This window comes from Dermacentor andersoni, chromosome 11, assembly GCF_023375885.2.
Source record: "Dermacentor andersoni chromosome 11, qqDerAnde1_hic_scaffold, whole genome shotgun sequence".
Lineage (NCBI taxonomy): Eukaryota > Metazoa > Arthropoda > Arachnida > Ixodida > Ixodidae > Dermacentor > Dermacentor andersoni.
The window spans coordinates 34,403,797-34,428,442 of NC_092824.1; the positions used below are offsets into that span (position 1 = coordinate 34,403,797).

Consider the following 24,646-nt stretch of genomic DNA (forward strand, 5'->3'; position numbering starts at 1 on the left):
ACAAACTGAAGCTGGACTCATATCCGACTTTTTCGCGGGATTCGCATCCAGTAGTTTTCCCTGCCTGAACATGTTTCAAATCTCTACACTTGGTCCCCTAGCTAAGCCTAATCTTCCCTTTTACCTCACTCCAATTTGTGTTATCTTTCGCAAACGATAAACCACTGCGGAGGAAGACAAGATAAATGGATTGATGTTCGAATTAACAGCGTATATTCAATGAAAGATTGGATCTCTTGTCTGAGCGGGGGCCCGATCAGCGCTGTTTCGAGGTGTATTTGTGTTCTATTCAACAACTGCGGAACGTGTCACCAGCTTGACAGTTTTCATAAAAAAGCACTAAAGACGAAGACGAAGTCGACGGAACACATACGACAGGACTGGTGCTCGCCAACCAACTCGCCGAAATCAAGGTTGTGTTACCAGCTGAATGGACGATATGGCGAAATTCCGTAAGCCGGCTTTACCACACGTCTAGCTTGCCCTAGCCTTAATGGTCGCGTCCTGCTATTAGCACTGCGAAAGCCTAGGGATACGTTTTGAAAGCTTGGACGGTGCGAGGAACGGACAGTGGCAGGAATGACGTCACCAGTACGCATGTTGACACTTTAATTGTGGTTCTAGCCTGAAGTCCGCCATCATGGTCAGGTGAACCTATGTGTGTGGAGAAGCGCACTTGCAGGTTTAGCACAGATAACGCAAACGCTGGACTACCAGAGACATTTATTCCACACATGGCCGCAGCAGGTAGACCCAATATCAAACAACACTTTTTAACGAGCGTGCATACAACTCATACTCTGACTACGACTGCCCCCGTATTCTTTTTTTGAAAAAATAATCAAAACGGGCCAAACGCTGTTGTCTCCTTCTTTTTCATGCATGCTTTTACAAAGACCAAGCTGTTCTGTTCTCATTGAAAGTTATGCGTAGAACACATGCATGGAACGGTTCAGTATAGAATTTGCGTTCATAGGAGGCGACCAGCTGACGCGCGACATGGGTAATAGAACGATTTCACGACCAGTTTTACGTTACCGCTGCCGCAAAGCACATCGTTAGTGACAGAATTTTCTTGCCTATTGAAAGGGCAACTGCGGCAAGAAACGTGTTTTTGTTTGTACCATGACAAATCTACATACCCACAGATCAAAAGGGAGAGAAGTGAGAATAAAAACGAACAGAAACACCACTCAAACACCACTCACCCTTCTTACACCTGCCCCCTAAAATTCACTACGAGAAGCTGTAATGGCATTGTCCATGGCATCCTCTTCAATGTTGCCTTGAAACCAAGCACGGCGGAAAACTAGTGAGGACTACTGCCATCATGGCGCCGTCAGGGTTGCTAGCCATACGCTCTGAACGTGGTGAATTCGGCCTTTTGAAGATGATAGAGAGAGAGAGAGAGAGATATTATTTTGCAATGGGCACGATGATGATGAAGATGATTATGATGATGAAACACGTTTATCTTAGAAAACGGGCGACTGTGACATCTACGGCAGTTAATATCCAGATGCCCTGGACCTGCTCTCACTTCTACGTGCGCCCAATGTTCGCTCAGCATATTAATTCATTCACTTTGATACAGACAACCAGTACATAGTTCCCTAGGGGACCGGCATAAAGGCTCGGAAAGTCTGACGTAGCGCCTATCCCCCAACCCTCCTCTCCCCTCGTTTGTTTCGTACGAGCGTCCTCAACCTACAAGTGCCTGTTCAACTGCCGGATCCAGGCAGAGTCTCACTTTATATATATATATATATATATATATATATATATATATATATATATATAGAGAGAGAGAGAGAGAGAGAGAGAGAGAGAGAAAGAAGCAATTGTTTTACTCGGCGCTTTTATTCCCAAAGCACGAGGTAGAGCCGAGGATGAAGATGCGAAGCGATGGTTATGGTTATATACAGATGAGGGAGATGACGTCAATAATATAAATTCTCAGTCTAATTGCCTCCGCGGACGTAAGCGGCGAGCCTGGCCGCAAATTAAGCTGGCGCAGAGCGCCGATGGAATGGTTTGAGGCAGGAAACATGCACGATTTCTGTTCCACGGCAGCGTCGGTCAGTCGGTGCATCAACAGGTGTAACGCGGTAGTTCACTGGGAAGGTCTGTTCTATGACTTTGTATGGGCTGACGTACCCAGACTGAAGCTTTTCACATAAACCAGGCATTCGCACAGGCCCCCAAAGCCGTACGTCGTCGCCAGGGCGGTATAGAAAACGACAGGTTGAGTAGCATCATAACGATTCTTGCGGTCTTCTTGGCTCGAATCGGTGTTTTGCGAGCGCGGTAGAGACATTGGGCAAGACGAGATACAAACTGGTCGCAAATGAATGGTGAAGCGTTGACAAGACCAGAAAATAAAGAAATGTCAAGTGCAGAGGTTGGATGTCGGCCGTAGACCAGGAAAAAACGGAGAGTAGCCCGTGTTGCGCTAGACAGCGGTGTTGTAGGCAAATGTTACGAACGGGAGAATGGCATCCCATGAGAGAGAGAAAACTATTTGTCACTGCAGGGTTGGAAGTTAAGGCAGGTTGGCCTAGTGTGGCTCCCAGGTGGGGGCGACGTCTTGGGCACCTATGTCTTGGGCCAGTTGTGTTTTGTCTGCTCTTGTCAGCAGCTGGTTCCAACCTTCCTCGGAGGGAGCTGGCAGTAATGATTGTGGGGGAGGGTTACCCTCGCATCCCCGGAGGATGTGTGCCCGAGTGGCGAACACTCCGTGGTCGCACTTAGTACAGACGGGGTCGTAATCCTCCCCCAGTGATTAAATAAAGCCTAGAATGACTTAGAACGGAATCGGTCTGCCATCTGCGAAACATCCCATGACGATGGTCAGGTTGGATAAACATGGGCAGTATATCACTGAGCGTGCGACGAAGTCCCTCTGTCAGACCATTGGTTTGGGGTGGTAGCCGGAGGTTGTCTTGCGCGCGGTTTTGCAACCTCGGAGAACGTCGCCAAGCGTGTTTGAGAGAAGTGCCTTGCCGCGGTCTCTCAAAAGGACGTGAGCGGCTCCATGGCGTAAGTAGCTTGAAGGGGGAAGGCAGCCACTTCCGAAGCAGTCCCTGAGCCGACAGAGGTAGTTTCCGCGTACCGTGTCAAGTAATCCACAGCAGTGACGCTCCACCGGCCTGCAGCGGCCGGAAAAGGGCCGTAAAGGTCAATGCCGGCGACAGCGAAGGATTTTGCTGGACAAGGTACCGGTTGTAGCGTCCCGGCGGGTGCAGTGATAGGTCCCTTGAGGTGCCTGCAAAGAGTTCACGAGGCGACATATCGAGCTTCGCTGGTTGAAGGACCTGGCCAGAAGAATCGGGCTGCGCATTCGCTCACGGGTTTTGTGGTAACCCAAGTGGCCAGGTGGGGGGTCGTCGAGAGGAGCCTGGCGAACTTCAGCACCGAGAAAGCGCGGAACGACAGGAACCCATATGTGGCCCTCCGGGTGAAAAATGTATACTATAGTGGTAGAGAGCATCATTCTCCAATTTGAATAGCTTGAGCTGTCTTCGAAGCCTGGAGTTAAGTGGAATTAATACACCAATGAAGGCGATCCATGATGTCGTGGCAATAAGAATCAGTGCGCTGGTTAGCGGAAAACACAGAAGGGCGACAGAAAGGGGGCGACAGAAAGTTAGGTGGGCAGATGAGATTAGGAAGTTTGGAGGGTCAACATGGCCACAATTAGTACATGACCGGGGAAGTTGGAGAAGTATGGGAGAGGCCTTTGCCCTGCAGTGCACCGCTACTAGATACTTTTCAGTTATAAAACTCCGCCTGGGAGCGGCGCGAGAACGTGACCCTCTGCCGTCTCCTCTCGCGAGGTGGCGCTGCCGCGACGGTTGGCCCGGTTGGCTACGGAAGCTTCCCGAGGCAGCAGCGCGCCGCCGACTCAATGCCAGTTTTTTTTTTCTTTTGCTGCTTTTCGTGGCGCTAAATATTCAAAGAATAGCCTTTTTATATTGTGCACTCTATAAAAAGCAGCTAATAGGTGAATGAAGAAAAGAGCGAAGCCTTTCGTTTGTGGCATGTTGTTTTATGTACGCATGAAAAAAAGAATAGGACCGATACAACGCCGGATTGATGAATCTAAGCATGCTGCATCGATATTCACAAAAGATGCGCTTTCTTGGTTGCTACAGCTACTGCTTTCTAGTTGACAGTTTGTATCCCTGGAGTAAAAATGGATCCGCATAACAATGAAAAAATTCAGTACTTCGCACGTGAACGCGGACATATGCTCTGCACAACCAAGAAGAGGGAGGTAGCACCCCTCTAGATCATCTAAAACCTTCCAAAATATCTCTCCGTAAAGGCCTGCCTCATCCAGGGAAGCTGACACACTTCTGTTAGCTGTCATCATAAAGCCCAGCATCTTCGGCGTCGGGTACTTTAAGGAACCTTGCTTGAGTCTTCTGTACTCAATTAAGTAACTGTCGGAGCCAACTGCTGGGATTTCAGAGCTTATGTCCGCTATGCATAGATCACATGGTGTGCCCTTTCTGACTTTATGAATGACATATCCACACAGATAATAACCAGCATTGTCCTCTGTTTCCTCGAGCATAAGTGTGCTCATTGCGAGCACGTTCTGGTGAGCTGCTTGGCTCCACGCAACTTATCAACGTCGCCTCAATGGCATTGCGAAGACTGTTTTGACTTGCAGGCTTCTCTGGTCTGCTTGATTGTGTCGTTGACGCCGACGAGCACAGAGCCTGGCACACCTTCCACACTCCCACGTAGCGCCAGGTGTATACAAGCTTTTAACAGGTGTATACAGGCTTAGAAGGCGGAATATCTGCGTGAAGTTGTTGGATGGGACTCACCTCCACCGAAGGAACGCACTAGTCCAAAGTGTCACTGAAAAAACATGAGTGGGTGAATTTCCTAGCAAACAGTGTAATGTTAATGCAGTCACAACAAATGTGAACAGTGTACCTCCAATGGATCTTGATTTAACTTGGCTGTCAAAACATAGAGCGAACCTTGACGCAGCAGATTATCGACGATGTTTAAACTCGACATCAGAGTTACTCGCAGCGACTCTGTCGTTTCTTATGATGCAAAAAGCTTCAGGTTCTTTTGAACTGCGTTCTGTTCTGTCAAGTTTAGCAGTTCCAAAAAATCTTTGATGACTTGAAATGATTAGTTTAACAAGTTTATAGCCCTCAGGAAATGCGCACGAAGTTGAAAGGCGGTGGTCTGGTACACTATTTCGTCGTAGAATGCTTGCAAGGTTTTATTAACACAAACAAAAAAACAGGAGTAAAAACTGACAAAGTGATAGTTGGGAAAAGCGCTGCACCCTCCCTAGCTATCACTTTGTTTCTCGTGGTTTTTCTGGTTTCATTGCCGTTTCATTGTTTCATTGCAGGCATGTTTGCTCACAAGACAAGCAGCATTTTCCTGACACACAAATAAGAAACACGAGCAAAACGTGCCACGCTGCTGCACGCATCAGCGTCTCTGCCCGCCCGCACAAACCTTGCTCGCACCGCCCGCCTTCGGGCCGACAGTGTCGCGCGCGCCGCCCCGCGGGCGCGACAGAAAGGGGCCAGGTGCCGCGGCGGAGTTTGACAACTGAAAATAATCTAGTAACGTTGCTGCAGTGGGCGTAACCAGGCTGCTGCTGCTGCTGATGATGATGATGATGACAGAAGGGCGGCTGGATGGCAACTGGGTCTGGGAAGCAATAGGCAAAACTGAAGACGAGACGTCCGCGCGGCCAAGTTGACAAAACCACATAACGTGATCGAAAGATGGCGGTAGTGGGCAGTGGGAAAGCGCGTCGGCGTCTTGGTGCTTTCTTCCGGACTTATAAACGACATTGAAATCGTATCTCATCATCTGAGGATCCAGTGGCGAAGGCCTCCTGACAAGTGTTTCACCGTTGACAACCAATATAAGGCATGATAATCGGTAACAACAGTGGAGTGCCGACCGTGGAGGTATGGACGAAATTTCTGCACGGACCACGCAGCAGTCCGGCATTCATGTTCGGTGAATGTGTACTTCTTTTCTGCGGAAGTCAAAACATGGCTTGCTTATGCGACGACTTTCTCTCGAGAAGCGCGGTCACGCTGCAGCAGCACGGCGCCAATTCATTGGCATCTAGCGTCAGTGTGCAGTAGAGTGCGTGCCATCAAAATGATAAAGGACGGGAGGGGAGGCCAAGCGCGCTTAAGCTCCTGAAAAGCGGCTTCGTATCGATCGCACCACTGGAAGGAACCGGCACTGGCAAGAAGTCCATGGAGTGTGAAGCGAGACCGAGGAAGCTACGCAGTTCTTTCGCACGAAGTGGGCGTGGAAAGTTGAGCACTGCGGAAATCTCATCAGGATCAGGTTGAACGCTGCATTTGTTTACAAGATGATCCACAACTTGAATATCTGGCTAGCGAAGTGGCACTTCTTGGTGTTTAGTTGAAGACCCGCACTCGCAAGGCACGTGGGCACTTCGTCGAGACGCTGCAAATGCTCAGGGAAAGTCGACGAAAAGACGACAATGTCGTCGAGATAGCATAGGCAGGTTTTTCACTTGAGGCCACGAAGAACAGTGTCATTCTTTCAAACATGGCGGAAGCATTGCATATAAGCCGAAAGAATTACTTTGAACTCCTAAAGGCCATCACGAGTAGAAGAGGCGGCCTTAGTCAGCTTTATGCATTGGCATCTACCAATAGCCCGAACGAAGATCTAGGCTGGAAAGGTATTGCACCCCTTGCAAAAGATCAAGTGCGTCATCGATACGCGGCATCGGATAGACGTCCTTAGTGGCGATCTTATTGAGCGCGCGATAACACACACAAAAACGCACCGATCCGTCTTTTTTTTTTTTTTTTTTTTGCTAAAACGACGGGTGATGATCAACAACTAGCAGAGGGGCGTATGATGTTCTTATCCAGCCTGTCGGCCACATTCTCCTCGATTATTTGGCGCTCGCCTTAAGAGAATTGGTAGGGACGATGGCGTTTGCTATCGGTGTCGACGCGGTGGGATGCGTCAATTTGCGTCAAATGATGCCTGTTGCTTCGTGAGCAAATCTAGCAATGCTTGAGTCTGCGAAGAGGTAAGTTCATGCAGGGCTTAATGCGGAAGCAGGGGCGAATGGAGTAGCAAGTTTTTCCGGCCGAGGGGGACTTGAGAAGCATCACACCTTCCATAGACACCGATAACACGTTTGACGGGCGCTCAGGAGGAATTCGAACCATTTGCGAACCTGCAGCTTTCTCTTCAAAAACTGCACTGGTTTGTTTTCCGGGCGCTGGACAGGGAGTTGAGAATCCATGCGAGGCGGAGAAGCGGAGCGTCGGAATGGCGTTTGCGAGCGGCGTCTCCAGGTACGTGAACTCGGGGGCGTGTTGCAAAAGCCGGCCGGAGACGGAGATCGGTGAGATGGTCTAGGAGGAGAATGTGCATCGCGCCCAAAGGCAGCGTAATCGCGTCCATCTTTTTGGCGGCGTCTGCAAAACCAGGAGATTTGCACACGTATGCCGCAGTAGTAGCAAGTCGGGCACGACTGACGCCTTGCAGAGAAACCAGGCGGATTGGGCACTCGTGTTAGTAAAAGTGCTAGCTGACGTTGAACCGGCACAGGCGACATGGTGGAAGGAGACACGGGTGGCATTGCACCAATGTGAGCGTACGAAGGCGGTGGCAGGCAAGGAGAAGTGGCTGCATGACTGGCGCTGTTCGAGAGCTCCGGGAGAGGAATATGGGGAGGTCAACGGGATTAATTAAATTAACTTATGGGGTTTTACGTGCCAAAACCACTTTCTGATTATGAGGCACGCCGTAGTGGGGGACTCCAGAAATTTGGACCACCTGGGGTTCTTTAACGTGCACCTAAATCTAAGTACACGGGTGTTTTCGCATTTCGCCCCCATTGAAATGCGGCCGCCGTGGCCGGGATTCGATCCCGCGACCTCGTGCTCAGCAGCCCAACACCATAGCCACTGAGCAAGCACGGCGGGTGGTCAACGGGATCTTACAGCACCTCCACCACTGGAGAAGCAAAGTTTTTACTCGACGCTTTTATTCCCAAACCACGAGCTAGCGCGCCTAAAGATGAAGATGCGAAGCGACGGTGATGGTTATATGCAGATTAGGAAGATAACGTCCATAATATAAATGCACACTATATATATATATATATATATATATATATATATATATATATATATATATATATATATATATATATATATATATATATATATATATATATATATATATATATATATATATATATAACGAGAGAACGAAAGAAGTTCTCTCGAAACTGTTGGCATCACAAGTTTTAAGTTTTCGCTTACGACAACGCCTCCATCGTGCCATCATTTGCATATATATACAAAGGTTTACATATGAAAACATAGCACATAGAAACTAGAAACACATAGAAAATAGCACCACGTAATTTTGGACGGCCAAAACAAAACAAAACAAAATTCTGAAACAAACGTGACATATATGTATATATCACATCGGCATCTTTCAGTTTAATTGATGCACTCGCATCTGCCGCATGAAACTGATGCCTGACAAACCGCATCGGCTCTGCTTGCGACAAAGAGCGGGAAATGCTTTCCATACACTGTAACAGCCGGCCGCTATCTGCAATCATAACCCACTTAAAAGTTAAGCGCCACCTTAAAAGGGAACCATGGGGTACCTCTGAAACTCATTGGTTTAATCGTGCAACATCATCTTACTGTCTTTTAGATGCAATAGTATTAAAGCAGTCCATTCTGTGCGGCATTGCGGTGGCGGTTGAACGAAAAAGAAAAAAAAGAAAAACGCTCGTGTATCGTGCATTGGGTTCACATTAAAGAACCCCTGATCGTCCAAATTAATCCGGAGCCCTCCACTACCGCGCGCCTCAAAGCACGTCATGGTTTTGGCACGTGAAACCTCTGAGCTGAATTAATGCAATACTTCTGGGCGTTTTTGTGTGCGTAAGCCGCTATGTAAATCGTTCGTCAAATCTTGCTTCACCGCAGTAATGAGCACTGTGTGGGAAAGCCCGCTTCTGCCACTCCATGCTTTGCGCTTTAGTGCCGTTGGGCATGTGCGCACCCGCAGTATTGTCGATAACAACCGGTTAAGCTGGATTAACATCACGAGTCGAAGCGCTGGTGCAGTCCGCAGTAGAGCATCACGGGACTCAGTGCCGGCCATCCACGCCACACGCTAAGGCGCCGCAGAAAAATCGCGCTTCGGCGGCGTCATTTGTTTCAGCTAAGTCTCTTCAGTTTCATTCATGAAAAGAATCAGATATTCCATCCGACACGCGAACACGGCTTTGCAGGCTCAGAATTCAGGAGAGGCTACTCCCACAATGGCACGGCAAACAGCGCAGACGACAGGACAAGAAAGGCTGAACACGTTTGCTCACTGTCAACTGATTATTATAATGATGATGATGATTATGATGATGGTGGTGGTGGTGGTGGTTGCGGTGGTGGTGCGTGTGTGTGTGTACCTGTCATAAAACGATGTGCGACAACACTCACATGTCCCACCCCTTCCTTTAATCAAGTGCATGCCTCGCCCTCCCTCCCCTCCTCGAAAAAAATTCCTAGCTACGCCGCTGGTGTGTGTGGGGAGAGGGAGGGGGGTGTTGTTTTCTTACTCGAGGAAATTATGTCCATTTTTGCTCATCACTATACAGCGCATACTGCAATATTCCCAATCCCTAGATTCTTAAAGTAGAAATTCTCGCGTTGACTGAAACAACGATGTTGTTCGGCCAATATTTCAGTTACTGAGTTTAATCAGCGAAACAACAAAATTGAATAAAATACCAAACCGCCGTTATAATCGTAGTCGGAAGAGTGGCCATTTGCCGCTCCGTTCGTTCAGCGAATCAGGTCAGACAGCACTAAAGTGGTTCCGACGATCTTAGCTACATAGCACATGCCTTGTCCTAGAGGCTTATGGAATATTTTTTCATGTCGTCGTACGACTATTGTAGCGAACAAGCAACATGAAGTAAGTAAACGCCCTAACTATACGTTCTTAATAGTTCAGAAAAATGGTACGATAACGTAGAGCTCTTCCAAACTGTTTGCATTCCATTTCTGAATGAGCCCTTCACGACTCGTCTGAAATTTTTGGGCCGTCCCCACTTCGTCTGTCTATCATGCGACGAAAACCACGAGAACACCCTATCCAGTTTTACGTGTACAAGCTGATTATGCATGATTAGACCTAACAAAATAAAAATCATTAGTTCCGACTCTACGCCTTTTTTCGCATTTAGCCTACGCTATTGGTCCGCGCCCACTTCTCCTGTCTGTTATGGGACGTCCCAAAACCGCAAAAACTAACCACGTCAAAGTGACGTGTACGCATTAAAGACCCATTAATATGCCGAACAAAACTGGATTTTCTTTTGGGTGGGGGGGGGGGGGGGGGAGGGAGTCGAAGATTGCCCCGTTCCGAAAGGAATAGAAGATCGCTGCCCGCGGATCTCTCTGGCACTGGCTACTCGGAGTTGCCGGGGGAAATGGATTTATTTGCGTATAATAAGAATTTTCGCGTAGTAGTATAAGACTGTTGATCCCTTCCGACATGTATATATGACATCGCTCTGCGAACTCTTCTTGGATGAGAATTCATTTTGGCGGCATTTTGAACCTTCCGGTGGACAAGGGTATCGATGGGGGATTGTTGGTGAATCATCAGGAACACTTGTGATGCAGCGCGAAACGTAACACGGACACAAGAAGGTAAGAAAACACACATCGTTGCTAATAGCGCTGTGTCTTATCTTTTTATATGTTCCTTGTTGTGTCCATGTTACGTTTCGCGCTGCATCAAAAGTGTTCCATTTGACACCGCCGTGATTCTAAGGCCAATGCCTTAAGTGACTCCTACCCCCGATGGGCTTGACAAAAAAAAAAAAAAAAAAACGCGTCGTCCGGTTCATTGGTACAGAAACTATCATCATCAGCAATAGCTATTACCCCCTGAGCAAGCAAAAAAATGCAAATGGCTCACCCCTCTCGTAATGGAGAGGCTACGAGCACTCATCAAAGTGATCGGACATCACATACATTCATTGGAATCACGGACACAACGAACAGAAACGTGGCGTCCAGTCCAGTGGTACAAAAAAAGAAAACACGAGACCTTCTGAATGGCTCATACCCCCGTAAGGTTGAACTACGGTATACAAGCGCTCAGCGAAGTGGAGCGAACAGTGCATAAATACGCTCATTAAAATCATCCATGCAATACACAGAAAAACACACTTTCAATCACTTGCTGAGAGGATGCAACGTTGAGTCGGAGAGAAACGTCGGTGGCGTGAGTCTGACCCCGCCATACGAGCTCGCGAAGCGGCAGCTAAGCATCGAAAACAAGCCGAAGAAGCCGAACTGCGAGAGCTGCAACGCGACGATGCGAGACGGCTCATTACCAAAGTGCGCAGCAGGCGTTCGCCTTCACGTGTTACGGGAGCGTAACATTGCTGCCGATTTTGTGGCTATAGCCACAGCGAGCTAAGCAAGGGGAAGTGGGCCAATTGCAGACGCCGGCGCCACCTTCCACATCCCTTTCACTGCGCTGGCTCAGCCCCATCGAAACCATCTCCGCTTCAGTCTGTTCCTCGCCTTTTGTCAGCCAATTAGATAAGAGGAACCCGTCAAGGCAGGAGACGCTATTCGCTTTGAAAGCAATCGAATTTGACCTCTTATAACCGAGTGAACGTTCGATTGGGCTGTTTGAACAAAGCTATGGGTCAACGCCCGACGCTTGCGTCGGTGGTTTCGTAAGTTTGACGTCAGAAGATTGGATCAAAAACACACTGGGATAGTTTTACGTTATACGGCACACTGTATCTATCGTAAAAAGCGCTTGTCAGAGTGGTCGCCTTCGCTAATGATATGTACTATATTACGATTGGTCGTATCCTGTTCTTGCGAAACCATTTGGCCTCCGAATATAGATTTATAAATACGGGCCACGGGGCCGAATTCATGAAGGTTTTTGTTCGTAAATGCCGGTCACCATTGCTAATAATATCTTCGGCGTCACAATTGGCTGGCCTGGCGACCAGTTCTATAGTCTTAGAACTCCTTCGTGAATTCTGATTCATAGAATTGTTCGTTGCAGCAAACACCGGCCCGCTCCCGATGTTAGACCTACAATTAGTGAAAGTGATCGGCCAATGGCAAAGATAATTTAGGAACAAAAAATATCTCAATTGGGCCCCAGCAATTAATTATGTGCCAAGAAATTTCAAATAGAGGACGGGAGTCATACCCTAGACCGGACTTGTCTCTTCGAGTTCGCATGTGCTTGACGTCAGCTCTCTTGCTTCGCCGCGGCTAACGGTATGATTGTGTGGCTTTAAAAGAAGTAACGCTAAATATACGAACGTTTTACGATCCCTTAACTTAATCAGTGAGCGTTATTTGCACCCGCAGCCCTAGACCGAGATACGTCTTCAACCGCTAATTTTATTTCCACTGTAAGAGAAAGGTCTCTCCCGGCGAACTCCAATTACTCATGTGTTACGTCGACCGACACCGTCCTACGAAGTTTGAATCTTGTTCGTGCAGAGGAAATAGTTAACAATAACAGGCTAAAGGTGCCAAGACTTCGGTACCCTCGCATATCAGTTTGTGTTGTTCGCGTTTCAGCACTGCAAAAGGTGGCGATGAGGATCCGTCGCGGTATTGGGACACCTGCTCATCAAACGCGAAGAGCGGGGGCACTAGCACCACCACATGAGAGGGAGACAGAGGCAGTGGATTGCTGCGTCCTCCACGTTCATCGCAGGCCCGAAAACTCGGCAGGCAAGCAAACCACGTTTAGCGTAACTTCAACGCGAGGGTCGAGTTTTGCTCGAAGCGGCTCATTTGGCAAGGCCGGCGCTACTGCGCACTACACCGAGACAGCGCGAAGGGCTGAAAAGCACGGCGTGGGGTTTGTCGGTTAGCTTCTCGCGTTGTAGTAGTCGTTCGAGAGACGGCTGCAGGCGAAAGGGACAGGACGCGCCGCGCGCTCGGAGGACAATCGTCGCGGTAGCTCTTCACTCCCCTCTCACGAGCGGATCGTAACGAGCCGCTTTTCCATTCACCTGTCTCGGGTAACATGATGAATGGCCTGGGAAAAGCCTCGTGCCGCGGGGACGCACATACGCGCGACGCGGCAACCGCGTTTTTTACGACGCCGAAGCTGCGCGCCATATGCAGACGCCGCCGGCAATGCAAGAGCGGCGTCCCGCCACGGCAAAGCCAACCGCTGCAACGAACAGGCAGCGGCGGGGGTGAGGACCGGCCGCAGCGTCGCCGTCGGAACGACCCTGGCGCAGCGCCGCTAATCGGAAGTCCGCATCGGTTATATAAGAATCGCCGATACGGACCGCGATTAGCGCTCCCTCGCCTTTGCACGTCTTTCTCGCGAAAACGGGGCGCCTAGCGACACCGCAGCGCGCCGCCTCCCTCGCGCTGGTCGGTTGTCGACGGAGTGAACGCCGAGCGAGAGCTCCAAGTCACGGCGCTATTTTCAGAGTTCCAGTGTCAGGCGAACGACCGGGCATCACAGCGGCGAAGATGGGGAGAGAGTTGGGAAAAAATAAAAGCGTTGCTCTCTTCGGCTCAGCTCCCGGGACGTCCGCTCTCGGGCGTCGTCTGCTTGTGCTGCGGCTGCTGCTACCGCTGCGCCGTTGCGCGTAGAAAGCGAGCAGCGTCCACATTTATTCGCTCGAGCGACGTCCGGCGAACTTTGACGTCTCTTTTCTCGGGCCGTTTTTATCTCGGGGGCCCTGATCGGGTTTGCGTTATCCAACACACAAAGCGGGCTCGCAAGAGAGAATGGTTGTGTCGTTTGCTTTCTTCTTTTTGAGGAACGACCTCGGTAGCCGACGGCGACCACCGACGCGCGCGCGCGCTGCGGGTGATGCGGCCTCACGTGGAGTGAAGGTCCCGCCCCCTTAGGCGCGTGACGCGCCGCGCGTCACGCGACCTGCGCGCCGCCATTGGCTCCGGACGGCGGTGAGTGACGGCTCGGGGCCGGTTTATCGCTCCTCCCTCCCCGCCTCGCTCGCTCGCACGCCCAGCGACCCACTGCAGCGGCTGCGGCGATTATTTGGCCCGTACTACGCCACAGTTGAAATCCGCATTGATTTTGGCGCAGCTTTTTGTTTGGTTGGCCCGGCGAGTTGCTCTTCATCCTCCGCCATCATCTGCTCGTCCCGGGATCAGTGGAATCGATAGAAGCTGCGCAGCGCTTTTCGGCGCTCCCGTGGGACCCCGCTCGTTCGTTCGTCGGTGGCCTTTCTCTCTGACGTGTGTCTGTATCGCCGCGAGGAAAACCCGGAAGGAGCGTGCGTATTTTCTGTGATAACACTCCCGTCGTCGACTGCCGCCACCGAGTCGCCCCCGCGCCAAGTGTTGTGCCCGGAAAGGATGCGCGTGCCGCCCCTTGGATTCTGCCGCTAGAGCATGGTGAGTGTGTTGTGTGCCTTTCTCCTCTGGCTGGCGCGCTGCTGAGACGGGGCGCGGCGCGCGCGGACCCCCGTCTCTTGGAAGGGCTGACCGCGGCCCCGGCTGCTGGGCCCAAGCCAGGTCAGCGGCGCCGCGCTGGCTGCTTGCGCGTTCGACGCTCGTCAGTGCCCCGGGTGTGACCGGCGGCGACGGAGCGCTAGGCCTAGGCTCTACGCACGATCGCGAGGCTTAAGCCCGCGTGTGCCCTTGGGCCCTCCTCGCGGCGCTGGTTTCGGATCGCCCGTTATGGGCCGCGCCGCGCGCCGCCGTGAAAGCTGAGCACGCGGCGCGCGCGCGGCGATGTGCGCGGTGGCAGGAGGGGGGGTCGGTCCCGTGTCCGAGCGGTGTCGCGTTTCTCGAAAGGGGGGGTTTGCCCCGCGACCGCAGCGACGTCGGCGGCACAGCAGCCTCTGCGCGGCGTCTGCTTGTCCCCGGCTTGTGCGTGTGTGTGTGCGGCAGTTATGTCAGCCGAGCCTTGAACGGGGCCGACCTTGCACGCCTTGGCGGCTCGGAAGCGCCAAGGCGGCTCGCCTCGTCATGGGCGACCATGTCCCGAGGGCGCGCTCCCAAAAGGGAACGGGCTCGATCAAGGCCGGCCAGTTTGCCGCACTGTCCTTGTGTAATGTGGTATCCTTGGAGGCGCAGTTTCGCGGAGGCCCTCGCGCGCTGCTGCCGCCGCTTCCGCCGCGGAGCTCCCATGCGGACCGCCTCGGGGACTCCAAGCCATGAGGTAAGCGCGCGCGCGAGCGAGGTTTATTTCCAGGGCAGCCCGAATTAGCGGCGCTTCCCGCCCCCCTCGAAATAGACGCGCGTCGCGCGCGGCCGGGTCCCCGGCGGTGCTGCGCGATGAGCAACCTTGAAATGCGCGCCGCCGGTGCGAACCCACTGCTACCACTGCTTCCGCGGATGGTCCGCCGCCGCCGGTCCAGCCCTTGACATTCGGACCCCACCGCGCATTCGGAACCGCTGCCGCCGCGCGAGCTCGTGGCCTCCCCCCCCCGGCGCCGGACCTTGGGCGCCGTTATCGCGGGGCGGCCTTGGCGGCTCGTAATCGAGAGACCCCGCGCGCAACGCGTTGTGTGTGTGTGTTGGTCGCGCAGGCGTCGCAGCGGAGCCGCTGCCTCGTCGTGGTACTGCCTGCCCAGCGGCCTGCAGCCGATGGTGGCGTGCGGCATACCGGCCAGCTGTAGCCTTCCCCAGCTCTCACGGGACTGCATGCCTCTGGTGGGTACCGCCGCTGCATCCAAGGTCTGCGGCCCAGCAGCGAAACGAGCAGCAGCAGAAGCGCGCGCTTCCGGTCCGCCCAAGGTTGGCCGCCTGTGACGCCGTGCGCGCTGCTGCTGCTGGCTGTTACGTCAGGGCCGCTCACCTTGGCCGCCGCCGGCGCGGCGTATAACGCGCATGTTTTTCTTCCGCGTGTGCTGTCGCAGGATGAATTCCATCCATTCATTGAGGCCCTCCTGCCTCATGTGAAGGCCTTCTCGTACACCTGGTTCAACCTCCAGGCGGCCAAGCGCAAGTACTTCAAGAAGCACGAGAAGCGCATGAGCTTGGACGAGGAGCGCCGCTGCAAGGAAGAGCTTCAGGTGCGGACTCGCGCGCGCGCGCGCGGAGGCCTTGACACAGAGCCGCCGGGCAGCCGCCCTTCGCTCGCTGCTTCCTACATCTCACCCCCCCCTCCCGCAAGCGACACTGCCAAGGTCCTCACCCCCCTCGCCTCCCTCCGGCAGGCGCGCAATCTTGAACAAGCTGCGGCCTATCGGCTAGTGGCGGTTCCCCCGCGGTAACAGCTATATAGTCGCCTTCGGAAAAAACAGCACTTCTGCTCCGCCCTGAGTCCTCGCGCCGACGATATTGTGGTTCACGGAGACGAGCCCGTACGCGCCTTGAGGATTGACTCTCGACGAGATGCTTGCGGATACGCGCGTGCCGTGCGCGCGCATCGCACGGCGGCGAGCGCAGTGCCATCGAAGCCCACGCACAACACAAATAACTCGACTGCCGAAAGCTTTATCTGCACGTGCCGGCGGAGAATCGCCGGGAGCTGGAAGTCCGTGCATGGTTTCGAGTGCGAGCGCGCGTCCCGGTCGAAGGAGGGCGTCACGCGTACAAGCAGAAAGAGAGAGAGAGAGGATAGGAAGCCCCCACCGGGGGCCTGAAGTCGAGGTCACGCCCGAGGTGTCATGAAATAGCGCGGCTCGGTCACTGTCCCCGCAGCTAGCTGGTGTCCGGCCAAGTGGGCCTTGTTGTGGGCCACTGGATCCCACCTTGAATGTTTGCACATAAACTGTACGGCGCTTGCCAAAAGCAACCCCCTCCCCCCCCCCATTCCGCACCACTCTCCTATGCTGCCCTGGGTAAAAAATAAAAAGTAGAGAGAGAGAAGGTTGTCCCTGCCAAGAATGCTCTCACTCACAAGTGAGGTCTTTCACTTGTGCCCATACATTTGCCAATTTGCTGTTGTACTTTCACCAAAGCTCACTGGAGCCATCTTCAAAATTGTTCACCCATACAAAGATATTTCACGCAATCTTTTATAAATTTTGTTTTAGTTACATGACACTTGTGTTTCTTTTATCCACCAACATTGGAAGGCTGGCTGCGCATGACATATGAACGAATTTTTTTGCTCTTTGGACTTACCTTAATTTCTTTTGTTGTCATGGCAGATACTATTCCTGTTTTTATGTTTTTGATATGATGGCATATTTCTGAGGCAGAGTTAATTGAAATTACCACTTTATGTGTGTGTTTGTGTGATGCTGCATTTTGCATTGAGGTTCCCAGACGTCTACACACACAATCTAGATATGTATGGCTTGGCCAGGCTTTAGTTTGTTTCTACTAAAGGCTCATCAAAAGGCAGGTAACATTAACATTCAGCACTGCAAGTTCTTGGTAGCATTGTTCATGACCTGCAACATTGCAAACCCCTAGCTGTGCATTTGAAATTGGTGAAACCAGTAACTCCATGTTATGGGCAATCCTAATAATCATTGAAACCGATCCGTATTGAACTTATAGAGTATAATCGAAACACGGGGTATGAGCCTACGTAGTAAGAGTGAAGTCAAGCATGGCTTTTAGGAAATTGTACTTCATTGTGCTATATATTTTAATGGGTACAAACATTTCCATCACTTTATTATACTGCAATGATTATCATGTGTAAAAGAAACTCGTGGTAGGTGTCCTTCACTCAGCTTTCTACCATGATACAAATTGCCATGCGACAGCAAGCTCTGCCACAGTATTACAGATTAAGTCTCATGACCAGTGACAGACAGTGAAGCTGCTTTCGTCGTGTCATGTATTACTACAACACTTTATAGAAACTTACTGCAACCTTTAGAAGCTTTCATATAATTCAAGAGTCATTGACCCGATTAGTCTAACATCAACATTTTGCTTGATTTGGTTGCATTCAGTGGCCGTCGTAGACTCCAGCAAACTGCTATGCATTGAAAGATTTGCAAAATCAATTTTGAAATGTTGATCGCCCGTTAGTTAAGGTGAAACAGGCTCAGTTGTATGCAGTGTGCAATTGCACCCATGATGGCAAATACATGCACATTTGCAACTTCGTTTCATAATCTGTGGAGTACCCATTGCAGCGGTTGAGTGGCTACGGTATTATTTGACTGAGCACAAGGTCTTGGGTTTGATTCCCAGCTGTGACATCCACATTTTGATGGGAGCATGATGCAGAACATTTAAAGGCGATTCAACCTCTAGTTGAAGCCGAGGACAGAGCGAGTCGGGGCAAGAATGGGCCTGGATCACTGCAAATGGCATTCTATCGCATCACTCCTCATGTGAGGGCAGTAGGAGGAGCGTCGGACTTCTTTAATTATTTTTTACTGCACTGTAACGGGGTCAGGCCACGAGAAAGGCTAGAAGCAGGCATACCCGATACATAAAGGTGGAGGTAACTCACCGACGAACATGCAATCTTCGAAACCTCCTAATTACCAAGCTTTGGTGGCGTCCTACAGAACCCTTGGTAGCCTGAATTAACCTATAGCTCTCTATTACAGTTCTCATAGCCAAGCTTGCGTTGCTTGGGGCGTTAATTCCATCATTCAATGCATCCATCAAATATAGAAAGTGAGAGTGTTTTAGTAACAGGTGATGATGTGCTACATGCCTAAAGGATCGAGAAGTCCAATTGAGAAATGCATTTGTCGGACCTGATTATAACGAGGTAGCATCCAGCATGAGGACACCTTTGTGACATACCCAATATTCGTTTTACACATACATCCATTACATATCGATATCACTGAGGTAATTCTATATTTAGTTCATTATAGCCGATGATACCATTCTATCTGTGATTGTTATATCAAGGTTCAACTGTATTAAGTGAGGTTGATAGCCTAAAAATTTGGGGAGTTGGCATTTAGCTCAGCCTTATCTTAAGCTTGGCTTCAGTGCAATGTAACACAAAACCAGAAGACGGGTGGGGACGTTATTTTTAAATTCTGCATCAGGTGCATGTGACATCAGATAGTTTGGCAATGCTTGCGCCTGATGAGTAGGTTACAGACACAAAAGAAAGTGCACTATGCATGAAGATAAACAAAACCTGGCGAAATCTGCAGATCTTCTTGCGATAACAATGACTGAAGTTAGTAAAAGCACCATGAAATTCGTGACATTGCAATGGTATCATCCGTGATATGGTTTATGCGCACTCAACTTTAAAGGGTAGAAATTTAGCCTTGATAATCATTTGTCTTTTTGTTTGCTTGCTTCTTTGTTTATCACTTTCACATGAAGAAGTGCAGATAGTTTTGCAAGAATGCTCCATCATCTAAAACATTTAGTGTTTCGCTTTGACGTTCCTAAAACCAGTTTTCGAGGTACCCGACGTGACAGTTGCAGAAACACATTCATTGCACGGTTACCGTCACCCGCTATCGGTCTCCCTTTCAAACATTTTATCCATTCATTCTGCCTCACTTACAGCTTAAAGGCCTCTCTCTCTCTTTTATTATTATTCCTTGTCTTTCCTTATTAGTATTTCATTGGTGGGAGTGAAAACAGGACGTAACATTTACACAGCACCTTGTCTGTATGCTGTTATGTAATGCCATTTTTTTTAAATATCAGTCGTAAATATTACAACATAATAGTGCATTGCCATGCACTGTGCACCATTATTAGACGATTTTTATTGTGATATCAGTTGTCTAGAACCCAGTGAAAGACAAAGGCTTAACAATCAAGAATTGCTTTAGTGAGATGCATTTTGACGAAGTTTCCTTCATTTGGCCTTTAAATATTCTTTGCCCCTACCAAAGTGGAACATTCGACGGACTCAAAATACTGATGTTCGCTGCATGAGTGAAGCAGCTTATCTTGTTGTTTAAGCTGAGGTTTACCTAGGACATAGCAAGATCAGTAAACTCAGTAATTTGCATGTCTCATGAATGTGAAATGATCAGGAGTCCAAGCCAAGCCATAGGTCTGGTGTGTAACCTTCAGTTCATTGTTCGTGTTCGTTGTCTGTCTAAATGCAGCAGAATCTGCTGCGGGTAATACGCAACCAGATTGGCGATGGCAAATATACATTCGGAACTTCCTTTTGAAATCATGCAAGTACTGGCTGCATTTTGTGGACGGAATGCTTGTTAAAGTTGCCACACCTCAAAGTACAGTGTTGGTAACCTGAACTCAAGCACGAAAGAATCAGCATCAGTTAGCTAAAGCTTGTTAAAGTGGCAACACCCTTTTGCTTGAACTGTTGCAAGGTTGCGTAATCCAAGATGGCATAAAATGCATGCTTAAAGGGGAGGTGCTACTCGAAACAACTTTGTTTTTGTTATTCGTACTAGAGATTTGAAGACACTGCCATTCATAGTTTTTTTATGTAGATTTCAAATATGTCATTAGTTTTTGGGCAGCTGCTATATTTTTTAGTTATATCCTAGCCAACTGCAAAATATAGTGGTCATTGTGGGCAGTTCCTAGTGTATAAAATTTTCACAAAAAACATCATGCTTATTTAGCTCATTGTAGACTCCAAAGCATCAATTACTATCTAAAGAGCATGTACAATTACTGGAACTATGCAAAAATTAAAATTAAGACACTTTAACTCATTTTTTCCACAATCCCATGAAATATAACCTCGTACTTTCACGACTAGTACTGAGAGATATTGCAACTTTATAGATATCAGCATTCTACATATCTTAGAAGAGTCTGTATGCTAAGTTTCTTCAGTATAGGACAGTTATAGGTGCACAAGGTTGTTCTTACGGGATTGTGAAAAAGATTAGTTGAAGTGTCATCATCGTCACCATCAGCCTAGTTTATGACCACGGCAGGATGAAGGCCTCTCCCTGCGATCTCCAATTACTCCTGTCCTGCGCCAACCGATACCAGCTAGCGCCTGCAATTTTCTCGATTTCATCACCCCACCTAGTCTTCTGCCATCCTCGACTGCGCTTCCCTACTCTTAGCTCCCATTCTGTAACTCTAATGGTTCACCATTTATCTAACCTATGCATTACATGACCTGCCCAGCTCCATTTCTTTCTCTTAATATCAATTAGAATATTGGCTATCCCTGTTTGCTCTCTGAGTCACACCACTCTCTTCCTGTCTCTTAATGTTATGCCTACCATTCTTCGTTCCATCGCTCTGCGCGGTCCTTAAATTGTTTTTGAGCTTCTTTGTCAGTCTCCAACCTTCTGCCCCATATGTCAGCACTGGTAGAATGCATTGATTGTACACCTTTATTTTTAATGGTAATGGTAAGCTTCCAGTCAGGATCTGGCAATGTCTGCCGAATGTGCTCGAACCATTTTTATTCTTCTGTAAATTTCCTTCTCATGATCAGGGTCCGCTCTGAGTACTTGACCTAGGTAAACATACTCCTTCACAGACTCTAGAGGCTGACTGGCGATCCTGAACTCTTGTTTCCTTGCCCGGCTATTCATCATTATCTTTGTCTTCTGCATATTAATCTTCAACCCCACTCTTATACTATCTCTGTTAAGGTCCTCAATAATTTGTTGTAACTCGTCTGCAGTGTTGCTGAATAGAACAATGTCATCGGCTAACCGAAGGTTTCCGAGATATTCACCATTGATCCTTACTCCTAAGCCTTCCCAGTTTAATAGCTTGAATACTTTTTCAAAGCACGCAGTGAACAACATTGGAGAGATTGTCTCTCCTTGTCTGACCCCTTTCTTTACAGGTATGTTGCTACTTTTCTTGTGGAGAAATAAGTGGAAGAGTACTAATCATCTTTTTTTTTTGCCTAGTTCCACTAATTATGCATGCTGTTTGGATAGATATTGGCACTTTGCAATCTACAAAGATCTAGATAAGCTACAGCACAATGCTTTTTGCAAAAATGTAATTTATTTATTTATTTATTTATTATTACCTCAAAGGCCCCAGTGTGGGGTATTACATGAGGGATGGGTGACCACTTCAGTGGAATATGGACTCAATGGCAGCCTTGAAATGATGTGGATTGGAGTGGTGCACGGCGTCGGCGGAAAGGTCATTCCAGTCCCGGGCAGTCTTCACAAAGAAAGAATGTAGGTGCGCAGTGGTCCGGGCAGGCGGAGGATGCACAGATTTTTCGTGACGTAATCGGCAAGACTGGCGGTGTGCTGGAGTGATGGCTGAAGTACTAGGAGCAGAATGATAAAATTTGTGATAAAGACACAGTCTGAAAACATGACGCCTTATATCTAGATTGGAAATTCCTGCTTTTAATTTTAGCTGAGAGACACTAGTGTGGTAAGAATGAGCTGCACGATTCTGAACTGCTTCTAGAGTGTTAGAAAGGGTGGTTTGGTGTGGGTCCCAAACAGAGCATGCGTATTCTAGCTTAGCTCTGACAAAAGTTAGATAAGTTAGTATCTCTAAGGATGGTGGTATGAAGCGCAAGTTGCGGCGGAAGTAACCAAGCGTGCGATTGGCTTCCTTAGTGATGTTCGTAATATGAGAGGACCAAGAAAGGTTATTTGAGAGTGTAAGGCCAAGGTACCTGCATGACTCCACTGACGATATTTCCAAGTTGCAGAGAACGTACTTAGGAGTATGGTGAAGTTTCCGTCGATGAAAAGGTATTAGTAAAGTCTTTGTAGTGTGCAGTGACATTAGCCACGTGCTGCACCAAAAGGTAACTTTGTTTAGATCATCTTGCAATGCGTGGTTGTCGGTATCAGCTAGGATTGGGCGATAAATGACACAATCGTCAGCAAAAAGGCGCATGTTAGAGGAAAGATTAGCCGGTAAATCATTAATATATATAAGGAATAGGAGGGGCCTGAGAACTGTGCCTTGGGGTACACCGGAGAGAACAGGGCTTATAGAGGAGGAGTGGTTGTTAGCATACACAAACTGTTGTCTGTTAGTTAAGAAATTTCGTATCCAGTTAAAAACAAGGGGATTAAGGTGCAAGCGAGAAAGTTTTAGGAGAAGTCGTTGATGCGGAACTTTGTCAAACGCCTTTTCTAAATCTAAAAAGAGGGCATCAACTGGGATGTTTTGATCAAGGTTAGAGCTTATGTCATTTATAAAGAGTGCCTATTGGCTATCACAAGATAAACCTTTACGGAAGCCATTCTGGTTAGGGTGGAAGAAACTGACAGATGTTAGGAATGTAGCAATCTGGGAGTAAAGCACATGTTCCATTAATTTCGAACAGACGCTAGTTAGAGAAATTGGGCGGTAGCTATTGCATGATGATGAAGGACCTTTCTTTGGGACTGGGATAGCCTTACCCACTTTCCAGTAATTTGGCACCACTCCTGATGATAAAGATTGCTGAAAAATGTGACATAACATCTCGCTTGTAACATATTTAGTATCTTTTAAGACTTTAGAATTAATACCATCGATGCCCGGTGAAGACGACAGCTTTAAGGAATCAATGCATTTCCTGATTCCATCAGAACTGAAGGTGATTGCGGGCATTGTATGGTAACTGAAAAGTGGGAATTCAGGAAGTTCACCTTTAGGTTCATTCGTAAACACAGAAGAGAATGCATGATTAAGCGCTTCGGCGATTTCGTGATCAGGAATAGGCTTATTTTTCTCGTCGCACAGAGCAAGCGGTTGCGAACGCTTTGGATTTATAATATTCCAGAATTTTTTTGAGTTGTTTCGCAGGATGTTTGGTAGGGTAGTCGAAGAAAAGGAGCGTTTTGCTTGACTAGCAAGGGATAGGTAAGTTTTTTCAGCGGTGTAGTATTTCTGCCATGCGCACTCAGAGTTGGAATGCCTAGCAGCGTGGTAAAGCCTTTTCTTTTTATTGTTGAGACGCTTTAGTGTCGTATTGAACCAGGGTGATGAGTGCTTTTCAGTTACAGTGATAGTAGGTATGTAAGTTTTTATCAGCTCATGCATTTTATTTTTGAAAAGAAGTGAGTTAATTTCAACAGAACGTTCTAAGAAACCGGTAAAGAACAAGCTGGCAAATTCTGCTAGTTTAATATTCATATCAGTATAGTTGCCTTTGTCGTATAGCGTAATAGTTTTTCTAGTTTTAGTGAAGGCAGGGATGTCACTTTGGAACGAGGTATGTAGCACTGAATGATCGCTAAGGCCAGGTAAGTGCGTCAGTGGTGAAACATTATCAGAGTGAGAAGTGAAGATAAGGTTTAATATGTTAGAAGACTTATCATTGTGCCGCGTGGGGTTACTGACGATTTGTGTTAAGCCAAACGTGAGACATGTATTAAGAAAATCACTTTCGACATTGTTTTTTGACATTGTGTCAGCTATATTGGACCAATTGATGGCAGGGAAGTTGAAATTCACAAGAATGTGCCCGCAAAGCTCACTATATTTTGCCGTAGGACCTGACTACTCAAGAAATGTAGCAGCCAGACAAAAAAAAAGACAGAAGAACTAACGACGTATTTAAAATTTGCTTCGGGAACTCTTTAATTGGCTAAATTTTCAAACTTCTAGTACAAATCATAAAACAAAATTATTTTGAGTAGCATCTCCTCTTAAACTACAGGCACACTCATAAAATATATTTCGAGACCTCACAGCTAGTGACATTGCCTTTTTACTGTGAGGTATCATATGTTAGTGCCACTTCATATGTATTTTTTCTTTTTTTTTTCTTATCCCTGCATTAGAATTAATTGTAGCTGCTT

The 24,646-nt window shown here is 48.5% G+C and overlaps 1 protein-coding gene across 5 annotated transcripts in view; it reads left to right on the plus strand.

Annotated features, from left to right (window-relative positions):
- Positions 1 to 14,069: 14,069 nt before the first annotated feature.
- NfI (Nuclear factor I) overlaps positions 14,070 to 24,646 on the plus strand; it is a 94,456-nt gene continuing 83,879 nt past the window's right edge. Inside the window, exons 1-3 of one of the 5 annotated variants that reach the window (XM_050167314.3) lie at positions 14,070 to 14,468; positions 15,608 to 15,731; positions 15,938 to 16,093. In XM_050167314.3, the coding sequence (XP_050023271.1) occupies positions 15,666 to 15,731; positions 15,938 to 16,093 (222 nt within the window). In that variant the 5' untranslated portion in view covers positions 14,070 to 14,468; positions 15,608 to 15,665. The other 4 variants (XM_050167315.3, XM_055064277.2, XM_050167313.3 and 1 more) reach the window with 4 other exon arrangements.